Raw genomic sequence first — 22634 nt, forward strand, 5'->3', positions numbered from 1 at the left:
TAGCAAGCGGGTAACGTAATGCAGGAAATGCAAAGTTATAATGACAGGAAAAAGATGAGGATGTTGGCCGCCATTTCTGACAACGTCAACAAACACGTCACAACTCGTGAACTCTGAGCTTTCCGAGGTCGTGAATACCACAAGAGGGGGGACGTTCATATGGACTCTTCTCGTTAACACGGTAAACACGACCCCGTTTGAAGGCACCATCAGACAGAGGGTGAAAAGAGGAGTGTTTTTTTTAACATTAAAGCATGTAAACATGTTCTAGTGGAAACCTAAAATACAAATATGCACCTGAAAAATTAGCATAATAGGTCCTCTTTCATTCAATACTGAACAAAATGTCATTACTTACATTAGGTCTATTTCCACCAGGGCCAATAGGGTTCATCATTGTGTAGATGTTTTCACTTGAGTTTGTCGAATCTATGAATAAGAATAATATTTCAAATAAAACAGTTTGTTCCTCCGAGACTCATAGAAATACTGTCTGTTTTTATATCTAAAAAAAATGTCAAAAACCAAGGTGGGTTCGGGGTATGCAATGGGGTAATGGATGGAAAATAACAAGCAGAAACGACTGGAGTGGCACCGTCTTTCACTGTATTTGACATTGTTCCAGTTTAATTCTGCCATTTGTACAATACATTCGGCCTCATGTTCCTATTTCTGCTGTACAGGACAAAGACCACCAGTGTGTTACTTTAAGTGCCAGTACATAATGCCAGTGAATCTGTCTGTCAGTCCATCTACACACTACAATAAAAGAAACCCTCTTATTCCTACAATCAGGAAGATTAGACCAAGTTATTATGTGGACACCGTGGCAACTTAGCAACAACCAGTACACGCTGTGTCGCTCCTTGTGTGTCCTGAAAAGATTCACTAGGATGAGGTGACCTTGATCTGACATTGCAGGCAGAAAGTTGTGAGTGGAAGACTGAGAAAAGCAGGGGAAAAAAAACAAGAATAACAGATTGAAAGACGGGAGAAGGAGATGGATGCAGTATGTGCAAAGTGGTGGAGAGATCTTTGCCTGTTAGTGTCCCTGAATCTAGCTTGTGCTGTCGTGACTGGAGGAGGGGGGCAACACTGAGTGGGAGGTGTGCATTTTTGTGGGAGGTTTGTGTGTAAGTGTGTGTGCGCGCAGTCTTGGCGACTGCAGTGGAAATATGTTTCCCCTCCCGGTGTACGTGTGAGCAGGAGCATTTTGTGCAAAAGGTTGCCCCGGCAACGTATCACAATAGAGGTACGTATATAAATAATAAATAGTGGACACAAAAAGAAGCTCTCCACAGGCCAGCAGAAACAGAACATCCACAGGATATCAGCCCACAGTGTTTTGTTCTCCACTAATCCTCCGCAGAGACACTAGATTGATGGGTCAGAGCTGAGATGGACTGACATGTTCCTGCTTCCCTTTTATACTGTTAACTGTCTCCACAATGACAGAACACAGACAACACTACTAGAATATTTTACAGAATGTGCCTCAACTGGAAAGTGCTGACAAAAAAGTGCAATACTTTACCATTTTACAATGGTTTACACTTACAAAATGATTCCTAAAGGCTCAATTCCTTAAAGGGTAAAAGGTATTTTTCAACCTGGACCCTATATTCCCCATGTTTTTGTGTCTAACTGACTAATAGTGACAACAATTTCTGAAACTGATCCAGTATTGAGGGAGAGCGCTGTAGACGGCAGCTGCTCACGGGCTGCATTATGGTTCTATCGGGGCAAACTGTCACCGTCATTTACATCCACTAAAAGTGCTTGTTTTTGCCATGACAGACTCTGATTGTTATTATAAGTGTCTGACATTATGGAAAGAGTCTCGCTCAAGGAGAAAGATGGGGACACACCAAGCCGACATCAAAGAACTAGCGGCGACAAAGGCCACCATCTGCGTCGCTTCATGTCACCTTTGTTTTGCACTAGAACACACCGCAAAGACTACAGCCGACGGCCAGTTAGCACGTACGTTCTGCACCTGCATGAGAGGAAATAACTCTCCAGACCAGCAGGCGGCGGTAGTCTGTATTTGTCATTCAAAAAGGGAAACCAGAAGACCGAGGACTGCGGATATACAAGCCCTTTTTATGATACGTACATGAAACAAAGCAGCGTTTGCCGACCATTTTCAAACCACTCTCACTCACCGCTTAGCTTCATTCCAGATGGCCATGTTGTTGTGAACATAACCGTGTGTTGGAATGATCAGATGAAAAATGAGAAGAGCCTTCTGTGATTTTCCTCTTGATTTTCCTCGTTGGCTTGCTGTCCGTTGTTTTTAAACAGCCAATCAGAGTGATTTCTCTCACCGACGAGGTCTGCCGCCGATTCAACATGCTGAATCGGCCGAAAAAACTCAGACACGGGCAGACTGGAGTCGACGGTGCGGTACACACAGAAAAAACTAGGCCGACAGACGCTCAGCGACAGCCCCAAACTGTCCAACAGCCGATCGTCGGCTTGGTGTGTCAGAACCTGAAGTCTTGTTCTGAAATCTGGCGAGGTGACGTGTTGCCGGAAGACAACGGTGGAATAGTGGAATACATCCATGGAGGAAACGCGAGTGTTTGTTGTGTTGGAGTACAAAACTTAGCTTAGTGCTATCTAAAAGATTTTCAATGTCATGGTTGAATATTTAGATGAGTTCAGCAATGTGGATGAGGTCTTTGAATTCAACGGTCTCCCGTATTTATTTGAGCCAGAGTATACGGATATTCAGTTTCCACAACAAGACTTCTCCTTGAGTGGGACTTGGACACAATAACAAACAGACCGGATCAAGCACTTGCCCTCGCAGATTGTTTTGCGGCTGCTGGTTACAGAGTTCTCCCGAAAAAAAACAATGACCAATTTCCGAAAGTGTTGTCCCCATTAGTCACTTAGGCACAAAAACATGGGAAAATAGGGTCCAGGTTGAAAAATACAGAAGTTACTTAGTGTAGAGTTCTATCGCTGCTTGTCTCTCCCTAAGAGAGACGTGTATCTGACAGAGAACAGGTTTGATGTTTCTCAGACAGAGCTCTTGTTCAGTGAACGCTGGATAAAAGTAGAAATCAGAAGGGAAAGTGAAGTGTATAACTCACCTCCGGGGCTAGGCATGATGGGAGTTCCTGGTGGGCCGCCTCCCCCTGGAGGGCCCTGAGGGGCGAAGAAGCGAGAGAGAAAGAGATATGAGCGCTGAGTGCATCTAGATGGCAGCGTGCCTGTTAGATATCACTGCATGACAGGTAATTTATGGCCCGTGGTCGAACACGAGTCCATGACGGGACACTTACCACATAGTTGCCTGGAGATGAAGATGAATAAGCTATCTGTGGAGAGAATAGACCCGAGGTGAAACAAAACATGAGACACAGTTATTGTAAACACACTCAGTCATGTAAGAGATGAAGATGTAGGAGAAGAGAGAGTGACTCACTGAGTTGGAGTTGGGGTTCGGCCATGGACCTCTTCCACCAGGACCCCTGGAGACGCACACAGAGAGAAAGATGAAGACATTTAACAGAAGATTTCTGGCCACGTTGCGTGATTCACAGGAGAAGCTTGTCACTACTCACATGTTGCATGTGGTGATTTTGTATGTGCATAAATACAGTCTATTAGTTTATATGCACATATTTTAAGTGTGGTAACACAGCACTTTAACTGTAGAAGGCACACATTCATATAAATATAATCTGTCAATAGTTTTGTCAGTAAACCAGGATCATTTTTACATTGTGATATATTCTAATTTCCAGTAGTGGAAAGTACATTTACTAGTAGTACTGTAGTTAAGTACAATTTGGAGGTACTTGTAATTTACTTTCCATATTTCTATGGAACTTTATACTTCTACTCCACTACATTTCAGAGGCAAATATTGTACTTTTTACTCCACTACATTTATCTGACAATATCGATAGATAATTGATAATAATGATTAACATAATAATATATAATAATAATATATTAATAATACAAAATAATCCAACAACACAAACAACAACAACAATAATAATAATAATAATAATAATAATAAAATATTGATCGATAATTGCAATGTATTATTTTTTTATAATTGATTAATTTTTAGGTAGCCTACATAAAGCAGTTAAAATTTGTTCCACCTTCACCAGTTGCAACATTAAAGTAATGAACACATTAATGCATCAATAATTATAGTACAATGATATAATATACATCATATTAAAATAGGCCATTTTGCATAAGGAGTACTTTTACTTTTGGTATTTTAAGTATATTTTGATGCTAATACTTTTGTACTTTTACTTAAAGAGCCAGTGTGAAGGATTTCGGGGGATCTGTTAACAGAAATGGAATATAATATTCATAACTATGTTTTCATTAGTGTATGAAACTAAGAATCGTTGTGTTTTCGTTATCTTAGTATGAGCCCTTCATATCTAAATAGGGAGCGGGTCCTCTTCATGGAGTCCGCCATGTTGCTCTTCCATGTTTCTACAGTAGCCCAGAACGAACAAACCAAACACCGGCTCTAGTGAGAACCTTTCATGTTTTTACATTACCTGAAGGCCACCGTGGTTTTCTGACACGCTTGTGAAACTAGTGAGTAACAGAGTGCAAAACCGTGGTGCCGCCAGCCGCCGTCTTACTTCCATTGCTCCTAAAGTAGTGTTATCATGGTAAGGATAACCTCTGAGCGAGGCGAACGGCGTTACCACGATTTCGCACTCAGCGGCTCACGTTACCGCAGTCTTGGAAAGGGAGGAGTGAGCGGACGGATATTCAGTTGGTTGTAATCTGCAACCACACCACTAGATGTCACCAAACCCTACACACTGTACCTTTAAGTAAACTGTTGAATGCTTTACTTTTAACAGAGTATTTCTACTCTGTGGTATTGCTACTTTTACTTAAGTAAAAATCTGAATTCTTCCTCCACCACTGCTTATTTCAAAGGTGTGATACAGTCAGTCATCTCAGCTTACTGGGGTTTTATTAAAGGGGAGGGGAAGATGTTCACAACCTGTTGGAGATAGTAACTTTCTTTTTCTCACCAATGTTATGCTGAGATCTGGGGGACAAATTAATCCAAAAGGGCAGAAACACGAGCAGTAGTTGGAGGAGAGAACAAAACCAAATTCTGCAGCAAGTTCGTGGTTCAAGTTTGACATACCGTACTCACTCTATAGTGCATACACAGATGTTTTTTTAATGCACTTACGCAGAGAACTTAAAGTGGCAATCCTTAAGATTTCAACCGTGGATGATTCATTTAAATACATTTCTATTTGAGTGAAAACAATTGAATTGTTATGTTATTTTTTGTCTGTATACAGCGGCATTTTTTTCTGTGAATGTCACCAGAGACACTAGATACTTTTATCAATGGGCCATAAGCTCAATCAACGTTGTGTTAACTCATTTGGCGATAGATAGTGACCTAACATTAACATTTACAGTCATTTCAATGAAAATCTTGGAGATTGCCACTTAAACTGTTCTCATAACTGCCAGCAACAAGGGTAAAAAACAAAACAATTATAAGACTGTAATTTCCCTTTAAATCATGCCAGTTTTCTCTGGCAGCAGGATTCACAAACATTTAAAAACTTTTTATCTACTAACATGTTCATGCCCGGCATCCCTGGCCCCATGGAGTTTGGAGGAGGCCTCATCCCTCCGCCGTAGTTCTGCACAAAGAGAGGAGCACACGGTCAGCGCGGCGTCTCACACCTGCTCCGTCTAAAGGGTTTGAATCTTAATGAAGGTCAGCAACCATCATGTCTCTTCTTAACTAGTGTTTAATTATGTGATGTATGGGCCGTGTGTGAAAGTGGACAGCTGTGTGTGTGTGTGTCTCCTCCTCCGTGGATGTGTCTCTATGTGTCCACGCTCCCCTCTGTGTGTTTGCGTGTATGTTTTCATGGCTGCCCAGCAGGCGGGTTTGGCTGGCACTACATGTGTGTGTACTTGTGTGTGTGTGTGTGTGTGTGAATGAGACAGAGAGAGAGTAGGGGGGCAGGCCAGAGAGCAGCTCCACTCAGAGGAAGAGTTTTGTTCAGCAGACGATTACACTTGTCGAGCAGATGCCACACCAGCTGCTGGTACGCTCACTGCCAAAGTCACCGAGCCAGGGTGGCACCGAGAGGGGCCGAGGGGCACGGGGAGTGTGTGTGTGTGTGTGTGTGTGTGTGTGTGTGTGTGTGAGGTGATGTTGGAGCGGGTGGTGGTTAGGCGCAGAATGAAGCAGCTGTAATGGTAATTCAAAAGGACACTGTTGTTTAAGCATCTCATGTATGAATCACATCGACCAAAATTAAAGTGATAAAAGGAAAAAAAACAACATTGGTTTGGTCAAAACGTGTCGGTGGCTGCGCGCTCAGGGGCAGTCTGAGCATCCCGCCTCTGTTCGTCTCCCTAGGTGGGAGTCGGCGAGTAGGATTTAACATGTAGAACCGACGTTGGCAGTGGGTGAGCTCTGGTTAGAGCCAAGCTAATCATCAGAGCGCTTCTGACATTTAAAAGGCAAAGTTACGAGGCTGGCAGAACTAAAAATTCTCTTCAGCAAAGAAGATGGATTATCTGCATGTAGTTTATGGGCTGCTGGTTTGACATTACGGCCGTTTTTACGGTAGCCTTTAATGAAGGGCAACCAAACATTGCGTTCGTTCATAAACTGACAGTCCGAGCACCAAATCTGGCTGTGTGGCAGCTGCAGAGTGGGAGTGCAGTGGGCTGCTAGTGCTGAAGGATACCACCCACTGTCATGACTTTATTAACACAACCCTTTGTGTGTTTTATTCTGTATGTGTGCTGGAGTAATATCCCTACCTGTGGGCCCATGCCTCCCATTCCTCGAGGGGGATTCATTCTCATCGGACCTCCCATGTTTGGATGTCCTGTGGTGAAACACAGAGAGTGCAGCTTGTTAGAACGGCAGCGCCGTTTGGATCAATAATAATTCCATAAATGAGGTTCTCATTCAGAAGCCAATATGAGATTACTCTGCAGAGCGCAGCCTCCTCTGAAATAACACCACGTGTTTGTCAATACCTTGAGGTCTGGTGGGGTCCAGGCTGTTTGGTAGGAGAGGCTGTGACCCGGGGATGCTCCCAGGAGGCTGATTTGGCATACGGAGGGCGGGCCTTGGGCCACCTGGGTACCGTGGAGACATGAATGGCTGCAGGAAGGACACGAGAAGGACGTTACAATTATTTTATTTCAGGATGATCAGGAGCAGAATGCTTGTTATAATTCTTGATAGACGGGTCTTAAAATATCACAAATAAGTTTGTCCGTGACCTCGTTTTACTCAAGTGCAATTCCAACACTAGTGAGTGCACAACACATTTCATTGACTTAGCAAGAAATCTAGCATCTAATTGAATTTGAAACATTAAATGAAGACAGCAACTAAAATCAATGAATCCAATAACAGAAATAATAACCTTAGGATTTTTCTCTAAAGTGAGTGATTATGAAGACTTAACCCTGCAGGCAGAATATTTTTGGCATCATTGGGCAAACATTCTATAATAACCTTTCAGCATTTTCTAATTCAAGTGTTCTGAAAGATAACTAGACTTCTGCACCTCCACTTGGCTCTGTTTTCAGGCTTTAAAAAATCTATCCGTGACGGGAGACTTTGACCAATCACAGGTCATTTCAAAAAGAGAGAGAGAGAGCGTTCCTATTGGCTGTTCATTCAACGGAGGCAGCTGTCAATCACTCGCAAACTCTGATCAAACGGTCAAACTAGGCAGCGCAGTTACTGTAATGCCTATTTCTCCTGAAAATGAGAAAGTTTGCTCTGGCTGGTGGGCGGTGCTTGGTATTTCTTCAACTGATCTCAACATGGCTGCCGGGTCACAAACTTTCTCATCTTACAGCTAAACAGTGCACTACAAGATGATTCTTAAAACATTTGAGGAGAGAAATAGGCATTACAGTAACAGAATATTGATTCATATTTGATCAGCGCTGCCTAGTTTGATCGGAGTTTGTGAGTGATTGACAGCTGCTCAGAGACTCCAGCTCGGCTCTGATTGGTTATTTTTCTCCAGTCTGTGAAATCTTGCAGATGCCGTTAGGAGCACCGGAGGACACCGGAGGACACAGAGGCACAACATTTTTTCAGATTACCCATCTCATGCACTACTGTCAGGATATAGTTACCGTTTTATGAAAATAACTTTTTTTAATCATATTTGCTCCAATTCTACCCACTACAGCTTTAAGCACATAAACATGTTCTAGTAGAAACCCCAAAATACAGAAATGAATCTGAAAATAAGTATGATATGTCCCCTTTAATTGAACATCAACTCTCTTACTATATCTGGGCAAATCGGCTCTTTAGAAGCAGAAATGTTTCCACATAAAACGGATTAAGGTTTACCTCAGATGACACACAAACCTAAAAAACACTCATACTTGTACAGTAGGTAGTGAAACGAGGCACAAAAGCCTCAGTAAAGCCTGACTCTCTGTATCCAACCTGCCCAGTTTTGAGGTGTTATCTTTGCAAGTCAGCAGGGGGAGCTATTGTGTTGAAGAATACTGTTCTGTAGTAGTTTACCAAGAAGGAGGGGCTTGCCATTAAGTTTTTGTAAAGTAAGACCTCAGGTGGTAAAATCCATTAGGATAAAGGTAAGGTAGGATAGATAAGAGAGAGAGAAAACATGTAGGACAGAAACTTGGACTGGAAGAACAATATGTGAGAGAAGGAGGTGGAGCAGAAAAGAACAGCAACATGACATCGTTGGATGAGAGGATGAAGTCGTACGAGCAGAAGAGGAGGTGTTCTACATCTTAATGTTTGCCTGTTTTGTTTCAGCTGGACATTTTTCTCACCGTGTCTGTATCACTGAATACCAGCGCTACATAACCGGTGATTCATAAGAGAAAGTGAAGACACCATCCTCACAGATGTTTCAGCAGAGAGGGGACAAGTGCTGGCTGGCCGAGACACACACATACAGATCCAGAGCCAGCCCAGTGCACAACTAGTGAATAATGTAAAGCACCCCAGACAGATGGTTTTCAGAATTACCTATGAGAGGACGCATGCTGCAACTACAAATACCCACAACCAGTGAGCCATATTTCAGTGTCAGATGATAAGAATTAATCCAACTGTTTTAGTATCAAGGGGAAACATGCTGATTTGAATGCCGATTGAGTACGAGTTGTGTGTTTTGGTCACGGAGCATGAGCAGCAGAATAATGTTCATATCATCATTTTCACACAGAGATAAGCACAGACAACACAAATACAACAGGAGACTGGCTTTCAATGGTAATTATGTACTGGTGTATGTGTGTGTGTGTGTGTGTGTGTGTGTGTGTGTGTGTTTGGGGCAAGTGGAGGACGAATTATATAATCCCAGTTAGCCCTTGAGGGGAGGACTGACTTACTACTGTTTTCTTTTTACCTCTCATTCCCCCTTCCTCCTCTCCTTCCCTTCACCGTCTCCTCTCCTCCTTTAACCATGTTGTGGTGGGTTTGTGCACGAAGAGCTGCACCGTGTCAGGCTGTGCTGCAATATTAATGGTCTATTGATGGACTATGGGATGGTGAGTGCTGGGCTGAGGGAGAGAGAAGGCCCTCCAGATGCACCTCCGCTCCTTACAGCTGGGCCAACACAGCTAAATTATTCATCCAACCCACCATCGTGGATGCTGCCTGTCCTGTCTGCCGGCACAACAAGGGACCGGTGTGCCGTTTGTGCACTGTTGTTGTGTGAGCGAGTGAACAAGTGAACGAGTGTGAGAGTAGGCTCAGAGAGGCAGCAGTAAATGTTTCGCTCTTACCTGTCCGTGAGGTCCCATCATGGGATTACTGGGGTTGTGTGGGGGAGGCTGCGTGTGTGGGGAAGGCTGAGATCCTGGAGGACCCTGGTGAAGAAAATTCAAAATAAGACGTCAATAAACGTAAATGTATTTGGTGATATTCAAACCTGCTTGGGGCAAAAAAATTATGTTGAAAAAAACTTGCATTAATGAGCACCGGAGTGATTAAAAGAAAGGACAATGCAATTTAACATTTAAAGGGTCAGTTCACCCAAATTCAAAATAAACATTTTCTCACTTTCCTCTAGTTTTATTTAGCCATGCAGATGAAAGCCTTAAAATCTGTGTTTTATTTGCCCAGATTTAAAGATATCTGTCTGAATATTTTTGCTTCTACCCCAATACAATGGAAGTAAGTGGGATTTGAATTTAGTTTGTGATGCTCACAACGTAAAAAACAAAACATACAAACACAAAGTCAATAGCAATTTCACATCACTTCACCAGTTTTTATAGCGACTATTTCTTCTGTAAAAAGTAGTACAAGTAGAGATATGACAAAACATTTTTTTTCCTAGAATTGGGGTGAACCGACCATTTCATTTTTGTCCTCATATTGTGTGTCATATGAACATTTTTCCACAGCTGATTATGATACGCACAAGCATAAAAAAAAATCATAAATTAACATTGTGTTCACCATTTTAAACCCGCAATTTGGAAATGACATCACTGAATCAAATGACTGTAATGTAATGTGAAGACGTGGTTGCAATGGTTGTTGAAATGAGTGAAAATAGTGCTGCAGATCTCACTGAGAATCAACACCAAACTGCAGTAAAGCATGCATGTAAATCACCCCAGACAGATGGTTTTCAGAATTACCTATGAGAAGCTGACATCAGCTTGCGATATTAGACTCATATGTTAAATTTCAAGTTTTTAAACACAATATTATGTTAGACATGAAGATCTAAAAGCTAACATTAGCTTTGGTCGAGGATTAGCTAACAATAACAAACGCTAGCTGGCTCTTATCGGATGACCTACTGAAGCAAATGTTTTGTAAAGATGCAACTTAAACTGTAACGTTGATGATGTCAAAAATTCTTAGAAATGTGTTATGAGAGTACGACTTTTTAATACTGTATCAACAAACAGACTGGCCGGTGATCCTTGAACCGGAAGCAGTAATGTTACCAAACTGTTTTTCACCAAAAGGTTTTTTGTGTGGGGGGGAATCTAACCTACAGTACTTCACAAAAACAACTCATTGAAAATGGTTGAGAAATGACAACGTTATAGTTCTTTTAATCCAGAAAAACAGCAGCTTCCCCGTTCACTTGTATGTGACCTCCCCAATATGGCAGCGATGTTGGCATATGATCCAAAGGCCAATGCGTCATCTATGTGTATATATCTATGAGCACAGCTATCATATCTATTCTGTTCAACATCAACAATGAATGCTTGTAACAATATGTGTCACTGACATTTGAAGAGGGCCACATTGATTTTCATGAACAGGAATTATAATTGCCAAGATGAGTTCAGATCAACTGACGAGGTGGACTTTAATCAACATTCAACCACAATTGTGTTGTTGAGCCAAAGGATAATTCGGGGGTATTTTCAAAACACGGTCTTGTATTTCCAAATTTTGCCATGATGATGCTTGATCCAGTTTGACAGAGGCGCTGCTGTCCAATACGCAGTCGAGGGCCAAAGCAAGCTTAATTTTGGTGCTCGCTTTCACTCTCCAGAGAAGTGCCAAATATTTGAACCCAATCAAACATCATTATGGCAAACCAGAGGAAAATGTGTCCCAGGTTGAAAATAACTGAAATGATTCTGTCTGACACAATTGCTGGTATGTTGAACTGCAGTTTGCATTTTTGAGAGCGAATGAACTGAGTTAATCTCTCAACAACAAACACCGTGTTAAGTACATTAGAGTGAATACAGTATCTGAGGACTGGAGTGACCTTGTTGTCTCTTCCTACAGTAACCTCATCTGACTCCAGCAGCAGCCGCTCCAACTGAGAACTGTTACTACCTGAACATCAATACGGAGAAAGAGGACCACCCACTGCCAGACCGGGCTTATCTACTAGTCTGCCAGAGCCTTCGTCAAGCACTCTGCTATCAGGTAACATTACAGGTGTGTGTGTGTGTGTGTGTGTGTGTGTGTGGGGTGCAACAGAGCGGTGATGAGTGTGAATATGAGATCTCCTTTTTTTCCACAGGTGAAAGCAGGATCTTCTTCTCTCAGGTGCTGAGTGTGTGCTGGCTTGAATATGTGTGAGTGCATGTAGAGTGTGTGTGTGTGTACTGGAGGGGGCTGCTGAGGGGTGTTACTTCAACAGGTGTGTGTCTAACATCACAGTGAAAAGCTAAAGGATTAGGGGATTACCCATGTGCAATATAACCTGAGACACACATACACACACACTGACGCACACCCACTCTGCTAGACATGTTTACATAATTTTTAATTCACTTTTTCATGCAAATATGCAGAAATAGATGCACGCATTAAGGCTGGAATTGATTTTTATTGATTTAATGTGTGCTTTATAAATAAATAGACTAGACTTGATTAATCCAGTAATCATTTGTTTCTACAGCATTCAAATTGCTATTTTTATCTCATAGATATTAAATTAGATATTAAATTTACAATGATATAAGCAAAAAAAAAAGCTTAAATACCTCACATTTGAGAAGCTGTAACCAGCAAATAGTTATTATTCTGTCTTAATAAATTAATTAAAGCCACTACCTGTATAACTTTTAGGGCTGTCCTCGACCAAAGAAATTCTTAGTCGACTAACACTCATACGATTTGTCGACTAATCGATTAGATGATTTAATCGACAGATCTGTAAAACTGAGTTTCTCCACAAAGAATCACACAAAAGCACCACTTTAAATCTTGTGTTTACCAGAGATGTGCTCATAAGTTTCTCGGAAATAAGTCATTCAGCATGAAAAAAGCATAAAAAACGACTAAGTTTTTTACACCCTCAAATCATGTGATGAGGAACAACCAATCATAGCCGGCAGATATCTTTCTTAATATCAGTCTACAGTAAATATATGGAGAAGAACTTAATCATTTTAGTGCAAGACTACCCAGAGCTTTACATCTGTCCCACAGACTATTTTACTTGCTTCATCCTTTTCCGTCCGAGGACGCCATAAAGGTCAGCCAAATTGACGCAGAGATATCGAGCAGTAATGTTACTGTGAGGGATTTACGGTCCTGGAAATCCATTTATCTTTGTTTTGACTGAGGTTAGCTTAGTCAGTGAGACTTTTACTTGCTTAATTACCGCAACTTCATTATCGTCATCGCAGCGTGCAGGTTTTGGTTGCTTAGTAACGGTAGGCGCGACAGGAGTGCAACCTCCCAAGCACCTTGAATAAAAGGATGAAAGCGGCACGGCTGGTGTTTTCCACGCGTTTTTAGATGCTACATGTGAACGGCGCCTAAAGAAATCTTAGTTAACTAAGACCAAAACGGCCGATTAGTCGACTAATCGGCTAAGAGGAGGCAGCTCTAATAATTTTTATGTGACTATAACATCTTTAAAATTGATGGCATAATGTTCTGTTTGGAGAATAATGAGAAATTCCTCACATAGTGGCTGGAGCAGTTAACCATTTTCACAATTAGTATCAGTAATTTGTCAGCGGAATTTTCTGTTGACCTAAACTTTAGCTGTTTCAGCGCTAACATACACACACACACACACACACACACACACACACACGCACACGCACACATCGTACTGTCTAGACTAGTGCACCTCTTCACCTGTGTGCAGCATTTTTCCTAAAGGAGGCAGCTCAGCACAGATACCTGCATCTCACACACTCCCTTTAAATCTCTCTGACCCCCCTTTCTCTTTTTCCCACCCAGCCCACTGCGCCGCCCTCCCAGTGTGAGCGCTCTGCTGGCATGGCTGGCATGGTGGAGTGCCGACAGAGCTGAGCACCAGGAACCTGTGGGCGCTGCTACAGTGGGAAAATAAACATGCCTGACTGACAGCTTGAAACAAGTGCGTTCCCACAGGCACAGATACATCGCCGCTGCGCTGCCAGGCACACCGTACAAGAGCTCCGTTTTTTTGGCAGGAGAGATGAGCTTGTACATACACGTGAAAACAATACTGCTCATGAGCAGAAGCACTTATTCGTGGACTCACAACCCTTTCTAAATGGCACAAGTGTTGAGCTCAGCAGCAGCAGCAGCAGGGTCCTCGAGACAGGTGCTTCCTTTCCTTATGAGACGGTTTACTCTTCTGGCTGCATTGATTCTATTCATCTCATTGTCACAAGGCCGGCTCAATCTGAGAAGCTTCAATAGAGCCACTTATTAACCAGCTACACAACATGCAGCCGGTCAATAATCTATTCAACAATCTGGAAATGTTTATTTAGTTGTACATACAGTGTACTCTGGATGTGCTGGCACCGTTGTAACGATTGTCCCGGTGCCACTGTGGTTGTTCTGCCACTATGTGTGTGTATGTTTTGGGTGGTTAACACCAGCTGTACTGGCTCGCTCCGTCTCTCAGCAGGTTCACACTGGGGCTAATGCAGCGCTAGCTCTGTCTGACCTCAGAGGTTATTGTTGTTGATGTGCCAGTCTGAGTGTGTGTGTGTGTGTGTGTGTGAGAGTGTGTGTGTATGTCTAACAAGACACCCCTGCGGGGTCTGGCTGCACTGATCCAGCTGCAGCAGTCTGCTTCTCCTCTACACACACACACACACACACACACACAACCTGGTTTTAGTCACTTAGAAGTACACTGCATTGACTTATATTCATTTCCTGAAGCCTTACCCTGACCGTAAGCATTGCCACTACATGCCCCAACCTTTACTGTAACCTTAAACACGCTCTATATGATATCCAGAGCATTAATATAGCAGCAAACAACTATTGTCTATTTAAAGATATAGAGGAGTAATGTCTACCTGAGCAGAGAATGAAGTCGCTCTCCCTCTATGTGTGTTGTAATACAAGTTTCTCCATGCTTTGTTTAAATAGCCGGGCCAGCCGCGCATGCTTTTAGTGCATGTGAGCGTGCTTCACTGGTAGGGCTGGGCAATATGACGATATATATTGTCAAAATGATATAAAATGCATTTCGTATATGTTTTTCTATATCATTTCTATCGCGATATATGCTAGGCCTTTTTTTTTATATTGCCTATGCTACACGGTCGTGCCTAGAAGGGAGCCCGCAAACTGCGAAATCTGATCTGAGATCTTCAAAAACGTGGAAAAACTCTCACGAGGCTCGCTGCCCAACAACCTATCCTAACCTCAAATATTCAAGGTCAATGCCTAACTTTAACTATTCGAGATCAATGCCTAAACCTAATAATCTCGCGAGAGTTTTCCCAGTTTGCGGGCTCCCTTCTAGACACAACCGCCACCGGCTCAGCTGTTGCCATGTTGAGAGCCATGCAGAGACAATAGAAATGAAATCTCGCATTTATCCCATTTAAACTAATCCTAAACCTACTTCAACCAAAAACCGAGTCTCAACCCTAAAATTCAATCTTGTGGGGACCAGCTTGAGTCCCCATAACATGGCTGTGTGAACACATTTTTTGTCCCTGCACTGTAGGTAATACACAATCTCATTCACACACACACACACACACACACACACACACACACTGTGCCTCCTCTCTTGTTCCTCTCTATAATGTGCCATAATGGAGCACAGCTCCTCTGGCTGGGCCTCCCTGGGCCTTCCTGCTATTACATCTGAATGGGCCAGCATATGGCCTTTATGGCCGTACTGTTCTCTCTACAGGTCCCTGCAGAGAGAGGGAGAGAGGGAGAGCATTTCAACTGTCACAGAGGTGTACGCAGGGGCGAGTTTGAAAAGTAGCTCGGTTTGGAGTATGTGTTGCGAAGGGTGTGTGTGTGTGTGTGTGTTTGCGTGGCGTTGTTTGTGTATATGTGTAGGAGAGGGGAAGAAGAAGGAGGGGGACACGGGGAGCGTTAAATGAAGCAATTAATAAAATCATTTTCTACCCGGCTAAGGAGATAACAGCTTGGCACAGTACCACAAACCCATCAACACAACCCCCTCGCCTCCCCACCACTCATTTCAGCTTAAGGAAGACCCACACCGCTGCCCCTGATGGACCACTAACACACACACACACACACACACACACGCAGAGAGAGGGAGAGAGATGGAAGAGTACCAGTCATCTGAGCTTTCTTCGCTTGTTTACAGCTGCCAACACTAGAGGGCAGTGTGTAACTGCCGTCAAACTACTGGACACACACACACACACACACACACACACACACACACACAAACAGGCAGCGAGAACACAAAGCAGCCTGCATCACTGAACACAACAAACAAAGCCAGGAGGAACAGCACCCCCCCCCCCCACACACACACACACACACACACACACTGAGTGCACACTCATTGTCATTCCTTGCTAACATTCCTGAGAGAGTGGCGGTGGCAGCAGTAGGTCTTCTGCTAGCTCATTGTATATAGCATGGCAACACGTCAGCGCAGAGATGGGAACACGCTATCAGGGGTGTTTTCTCCCAGAGGACGGCCGCGAAACGCTGACAGCCATTTAAACACGTTAGGATGGCACCAAATGATTTATATACATCTGTGATCCCCCCTCCTTAGCTGAGAGCAACGTTCAGAGCTCGCAGCAGCAGAAGTTCCACCAACACACGGGGAAACGTTTCTGAGCAGATACTGTACCGTGCTGCTGGTAGGGGACGCAGCACGCGCAGCAGGAGACAAAGGCTACATTGAAATCCCTGTTTAACTGCAGTGACTGTTATCAACGGGTTTGAACTGAGTCTAACTGTAGCTACAAGCAGACAATGGACAGAGGAAACGCTTGCCGAGGATAGACTCTCGTTTTTTTAAGTGTCTTGTCATTCAAGGAGAATTGTTAGGTATCATATTTGCCGCTGTCCTCTCAAGGATAAGCGGAGATGATAAGAGTCAGAGACGATTCGTCTCCCTCAATGGGTTCAGTTCAGGCTGAGGTGAAAAGTTTTGCCTGCGCATGCTCATCTGGGTCTTTTTGAGTCTTCTGTTAAACTCAACACCATTTCAGATACGGTTGGAAAAAGATGTGGAAATGTTTCAGAGACACAATCTGTTTGCGTCTTTTGTCAGGTGGTCGAAGAAGTCGAACACACAAAGACACCTAACAACCTTGTAATAGAGAGGTGAAGTCCCGCCCCTTTCCGGTGGACCACCATGGAACCTTATTTCGGAAAAAATTGGGGCCCCTCTGTGTGGAGTTTGCATGTTCTCCCCGTGTCAGCGTGGGTTTTCTCCGGGTTCTCCGACTTCCTTCCACAGTCCAAAGACATGCAGGTTAGGTTAATTGTTGACTCTGAATTGCCCGTAGGTGTGAATGGTTGTCTGTCTCTATGTGTCAGCCCTGTGATAGGCTGGTGACCCCCCCACCCCTCCCCCACGACCCCGAATAGGATAAGCGGTTACAGATAATGGATGGATGGATGAGCGGTAGTCAACGGTGAGAGACAAATATTTTTTTAATCCCGTTTAAATTGCATCATGAATCACACATGATTTAAAAGATAATTTTGCAATTCAAGAAAGTCGCAGTTTGTTGTAAAACTGTTGAAGTATCAGACTGTGAAAATACGCAATAAGAAAGACTACACACCCAAAAGTGCCATAAGTGAGGTCTGTCTCGCTGAAGCTACGATGCCTGTGTGTTTCGTACTGGGATGTACCAAGTCCCCAGGAAGAGCGCCGGTCATTGATGCAAATTTTCATAGCGGCCAAACGGCAGTGCTACATCTTCCGTGTCCGTCACGTGATGCCATTAGGCCCAAAAAGACTTTTCCTCATTGACTTACATTGGGAAAAAGACGTCTGTAATTCAGCAGATAACTTTTTTTTAGGTAAATCAACTTTCCAGTATGAACACTTGAATAGTCCTTATTTAAATCATTAGGTCCTAAAAATTGTAAAATGCACTAATAGCTGAATCCAGAGTTATTCTCCTTCCTACGTTCATGTGAATGAGACCCAGACCGAGGCTGGAGCGAGGGCTGGGAGGCGGAGTTAGAGTTAATGCTACTGCGCCTGCTCTATGGGCCCAATGGATGCGGAAGATCGCCGGATGATCCGGGTACTTTATCTCTCGGCAGTCGAGCCATTTTGGCTTCATGCGCCACTGAGCAACTCTCATGGGAATGAACGGGAGCTTGCTTACAACACCGCATCCAGTTCTCTTTATAGATTATTCTCTTCAACCATCCCTCCGTGATTTTCAGTCTCTCATTGAGGTTTAAAAGCACTTCACCTTATTTATCTGCATCTTCGTAACACAGGTGACCAGGATGAAGCTCAATCTTACCTTTGATAAATAAATTACTGAGAGCAGATGTCTCCCTAATTCACCATGTGCCTGCCATGTCTCAGCTTTGAACAGGTTCTCGAGTTTGTCTTTGATACCTTGTTGTTTAACGTGTAATCAAACCTAATCCTCTTGTTGTGCTTTTTGGTGTTCTCCCTGAAGAGCCACAATTACCTGCAGTCAAACACGCTGCCCTTGACTTTGGATCTCTTTTTTTTTTTTTTTTTGGCAAAAGGAGCCATTCCAATTTAGTAGAAAGACGCTGCCCCACCCTAACTGGTTTACAGACTTAATGGAGCACATTAACAGGGACAAATGATGAAAAACTCACTTGTTCAATGCTTGTGCTCATACATTTGGGTATCTGGAGTTCCTACCAACCCACAAACTGTGAAATAAGATGACCCAATCAGTTGTTTTGTGGGCTGTCTCGATCAGAAAACATGTGATTCAACAAGCCATTCAGATTTGGCTCCCCTTCCTATGTCACATGCAGGCTCATTAGAATATATCGCCCAAAGGTTGAGAACTACCTTTGCAAAGGTGCACCATATTTTTCTCACTAGCCAATCAGAGTAGACCGGGCTTCTTAATGACACAGGCGCTAAAACGGAGCGTTTCAGGCAGAGGGTGAATACAGGTATATTCAGACAGACAGTATGAGAAAATAATGTATTTTTTGAACATTAAAGCAGGTAAACGTGTTCTAGTAGAAACCAAAAGTACAAGTATGAACCTGGAAATGAGCATGATATGTCCGCCCCGAGTACTTGATGTACCACATCAGAGAATAAAAGCCGTTTATCAACAATGCAATGTGAAAATACGGTGCGGAAAATCCACATTGGAATTTTCGGTATTGACAACTATGCACACCGGATCCGGTGTGAATTATCCACGTTACCATGTTCCAGTTTTGTAATGAGTTTCCTCCTAAATAGTGTCCTCTCCACACAAACAAAAACCTATCCAGACAGAGAATGTCTAAGGGGCTATGGTTAATTATACAAGACATACATTAATCGAACCCCAAATGTGATGCTGACGCTAGCTGTTGGGGCTAGCCCCACTCCGTGACCAACATTAGCGAGTGCATATCAGCAACATGCATCTTCATCATATCCCAGCTGCTGGACGATCTCAAGCCATGTATTGTTTTTTATTTGGTTGTTGAGGTAGTAGCGTTTGTCGTACATTATTGGGTGTTGAGAAGGGGATGGCCTATTGTTATTCCGAAACACCAATAGTCCGAAAAATGTGTGACATGTTCACAAAATGTTCACATGATGTTCTGGAAACAAAAACTCTTTGTGCCACAAACGAAGCACACGGCTAATTATTATGCAGAATGACGACGATATTTATATAACATCAGTTGGAAGCAAGGATTTCATTGGTCAAACATATATTAACATACATAACATATATAACATATAAACAAATATTTCTTCCCTCGCACAAATGTTCTACAGGCGAACCCACAAAATCAGTGTTTATAAATTTCCGTGCGTGACAACAATCCGTGCTTGGTGTGAAACGGCTTTAAGGCCAACAAAGAGGGATTTTTGGGGCATTATTTGACAGGTGGACCATTTAAATCTCTAAAGAGCCCATTTGATCTAATCTGCTTTTCCCTGGACAGAAGCCTAACGCTCCTATTTATGCTGGTTTCTTCCTGAATTTGTCTCTTTTTCTCATTATTTTATTATTTAATGTCTATATATACTGTATGCATATACAGTATTACTTTATTATTTAATGTCTATATACATGTGCTGTATGCATGTACAGTAAACATTTTCCTGATACATTTCATTTCTGTCTACGGAGCAGCAGATGGGAGATGAATCCATCAACTGTCCACTTTTGTCGTCAGCTGTCATTTTTGTGATCACACATCTCTGAAGGCCAATAAAAAACATTTCTGAAAGACTTTCCTGAAGTCTCAGTGTCCTCTCTTCTCCTCCACTCTCTTTCTTCTCCTCCTCCTCCTCCTCCCTGTCATTAACTCCGTCTCTCCTCACAGCCTCTCCTTCCTCTTTCTCCTCCTCCCCCCGTCATCTCCCCCTTTGCTCGTCCTCCCCAGAGGGCCATGATGCAGCAGCAGTGGACTTTCGCTGAGAGGAGGATACCAAATGTATAGAGATCCTCACACCGAACACAGCATTACTCTCCCAATTTTTTCCTTTTCTGCTCCTTCCTACCAGGAGTCCGACGCCCAGCTCGTCCTGTGAGCTACAGATTAGGGGAGGACGCCCTCCTCCTCCACCCTCCACCTCCATTATTCCTCCACTGTCCCTCCTTTGCCCCTCATCCCTCTCTCCCAGGACTGTAGCCAATAACAGTGTTGGGGTCACCCATGTTAATTACCGCGCTTGTGCAACTGGGAAAAATATAATGCACATACACACACACACACACACACAGAGAGCGCACGCGAACAGTTCACGGAGTTGGTGAGTAAGCATGTGTCACTGAAGCTGTGTGTGTGTGTGTGTGTGTGTGTGTGTGTGTGTGTGTGTGAGAGAGAGCGAGAAAATAATAGTTTCAAAGACAAGCGAAATGGAGAGAGTGAGGAAATGTCACGGAGAAGGATGCCAGGCGTACGAAGGAGAGAGGAGAGGGAGAAGGAAGCAGACCCGCGGATGAGAAATGACTAAAGCACGGAGAAAAAATTCAGTGTTAGTCGATGCAACCCATTCACAACTCCACATCAAAAACATAATAAACATTGTTGAGACTTGACCTCCAGTGTAACTGAGATGAGAATGTGAGTAAAATCTCAACAATATGTGGGAGGGAAAGATAAAAAAAAAATCTGCTTCCCCTTCATCTGAATGAATAAATGAACTGCAGAAAACTCAGTAGCCTGCATTTTCAGCAGAGACCGCAGCCATTAGTTCACCAGGGAGTGAATGTCAGCTACCTAAGCACTGTGTGTGTGTGTGGTTTCAGCTCTAGCTGAAGTTGAAAGATGCCATATGAACACGCTACAACGCATTGAAATATGCTGCTGTTCTGGCAACGCCGTCTGCTTGATTTAGGGAAATGTGATGTTAAGTTTGGGGAGGTGCAGAGAACATTTGTCGATGTTTTTTCTGTGTTATGCAGGCTGCTTTTATTTTTTGATTTCTTTATATTTGCCTGCTTTGCAGCTCAGATTAGCTGAGCTAAGCAAAGAGAAGAGAAGAGAAGAGAAGAGAAGAGAAGAGAAGAGAAGAGAGTGAATATTGCAGCGTGTGAAAGAAACCCTCCATCCCTCCTTTCTTCTCCCTGTCTTCCCTCTGACCATCCTGTCTGTCTGTCTGTCTGTCTGTGCACACAGGGTCTATTTATGGAAAGCAATGTCACTCATGCAACACCATCAGATAGCTTTCTCCCTGGCCTGCTCACTGCTCATACATCATTAACATTCTCCACGACCCCTGCATGCACACACACACACGCACGTACGTACGCACGCACGCAGGCACACGACATGCTGCCAATCAACCAGCACAAGACAACGCAGGCAAATGGCTCTACAGTTCCACACTGTATGTATTTACACACCAGGCATACTAAACGTCCAATAGGAGCACATTAGTAAAACACGCTTGATCACTAGTAACATGCAGAGCATTATAAAATACTGCACATTTTATTATTTTTACACGCAAATAGCAAAAACAGACTTTGACCAGCTACGTATACAGTTATTAGAGCTGCAACTAAACAAGCAAAACATGGCAAATGAAACGTGATAACTATTCTAGATTGAGATTTTTAGAAGTACTTAAAAGGAGGATTTTAAAGGATACATATTATGGTCATTTTAGGTTAATTTTTGTATCTACTAGAACATATAAACATGCTTTAAATGTTCCAAAAAACACATTATTTTTCTCATACGGTCTGCCTGAATAGACCCTTTAACAGCCAACACCGTGATTACATCACGGTGTTAGCTGGAGGCCATCACAAATCACCTCATAGCAGTGGGCTAAAGTTACGCATCGAAAATGTCATTTTGCTGTGTTTTTGGGTGCCAGGGCCCTGGAGAGTGAGTGACTGTACATGTTCAGAGAAACTCATATTTTCTTCAGCCATTGTTAAAAAAGCAAGCCAACAAAACTTGCATCATCAGGTTTACTAGCGGAAAAGGGGTTTATATACCTGTATTCACCCTCTGTCTGCAATGCTCCGTTTTAGCGCCTGTCTCTTTAAGCCCACCTCCCAAAAAAGCCCAATCTGCTCTGATTGGTCACCGTTTTCTGGTCTTCCGCATCTGCGCTACCGCCGTCTTCACAGCGTCACTGCAGCTGGAGACTCACTGGTTGTGTCAACTAGTTAGGCAGCACTTCTACCGGCGACTGTATAGTTGTGACATCACAACTTACGGAAGTTCTGACTGCCCGTTTTAAAGGCACAGTTTCTGAATACTGACTGCATTTCTCTGTGCA

General features: G+C 43.1%; 1 protein-coding gene across 2 annotated transcripts in view; it reads right to left on the reverse strand.

Moving 5' to 3' along the window:
• ssbp4 (single stranded DNA binding protein 4) overlaps positions 1–22634 on the reverse strand; it is a 110568-nt gene that overhangs the window by 5940 nt on the left and 81994 nt on the right. For both annotated transcript variants that reach the window (XM_037770807.1, XM_037770808.1), the window contains exons 6-13: positions 9799–9882; positions 7039–7165; positions 6817–6884; positions 5611–5675; positions 3437–3482; positions 3294–3329; positions 3102–3156; positions 359–429 (exon numbers count right to left, since the gene is read on the reverse strand). In XM_037770807.1, the coding sequence (XP_037626735.1) occupies positions 359–429; positions 3102–3156; positions 3294–3329; positions 3437–3482; positions 5611–5675; positions 6817–6884; positions 7039–7165; positions 9799–9882 (552 nt within the window). The remainder of the gene's footprint in view (positions 1–358; positions 430–3101; positions 3157–3293; positions 3330–3436; positions 3483–5610; positions 5676–6816; positions 6885–7038; positions 7166–9798; positions 9883–22634) is intronic.

This window comes from Sebastes umbrosus, chromosome 5 (assembly GCF_015220745.1).
Source record: "Sebastes umbrosus isolate fSebUmb1 chromosome 5, fSebUmb1.pri, whole genome shotgun sequence".
NCBI classification, from domain to species: Eukaryota; Metazoa; Chordata; class Actinopteri; order Perciformes; family Sebastidae; genus Sebastes; species Sebastes umbrosus.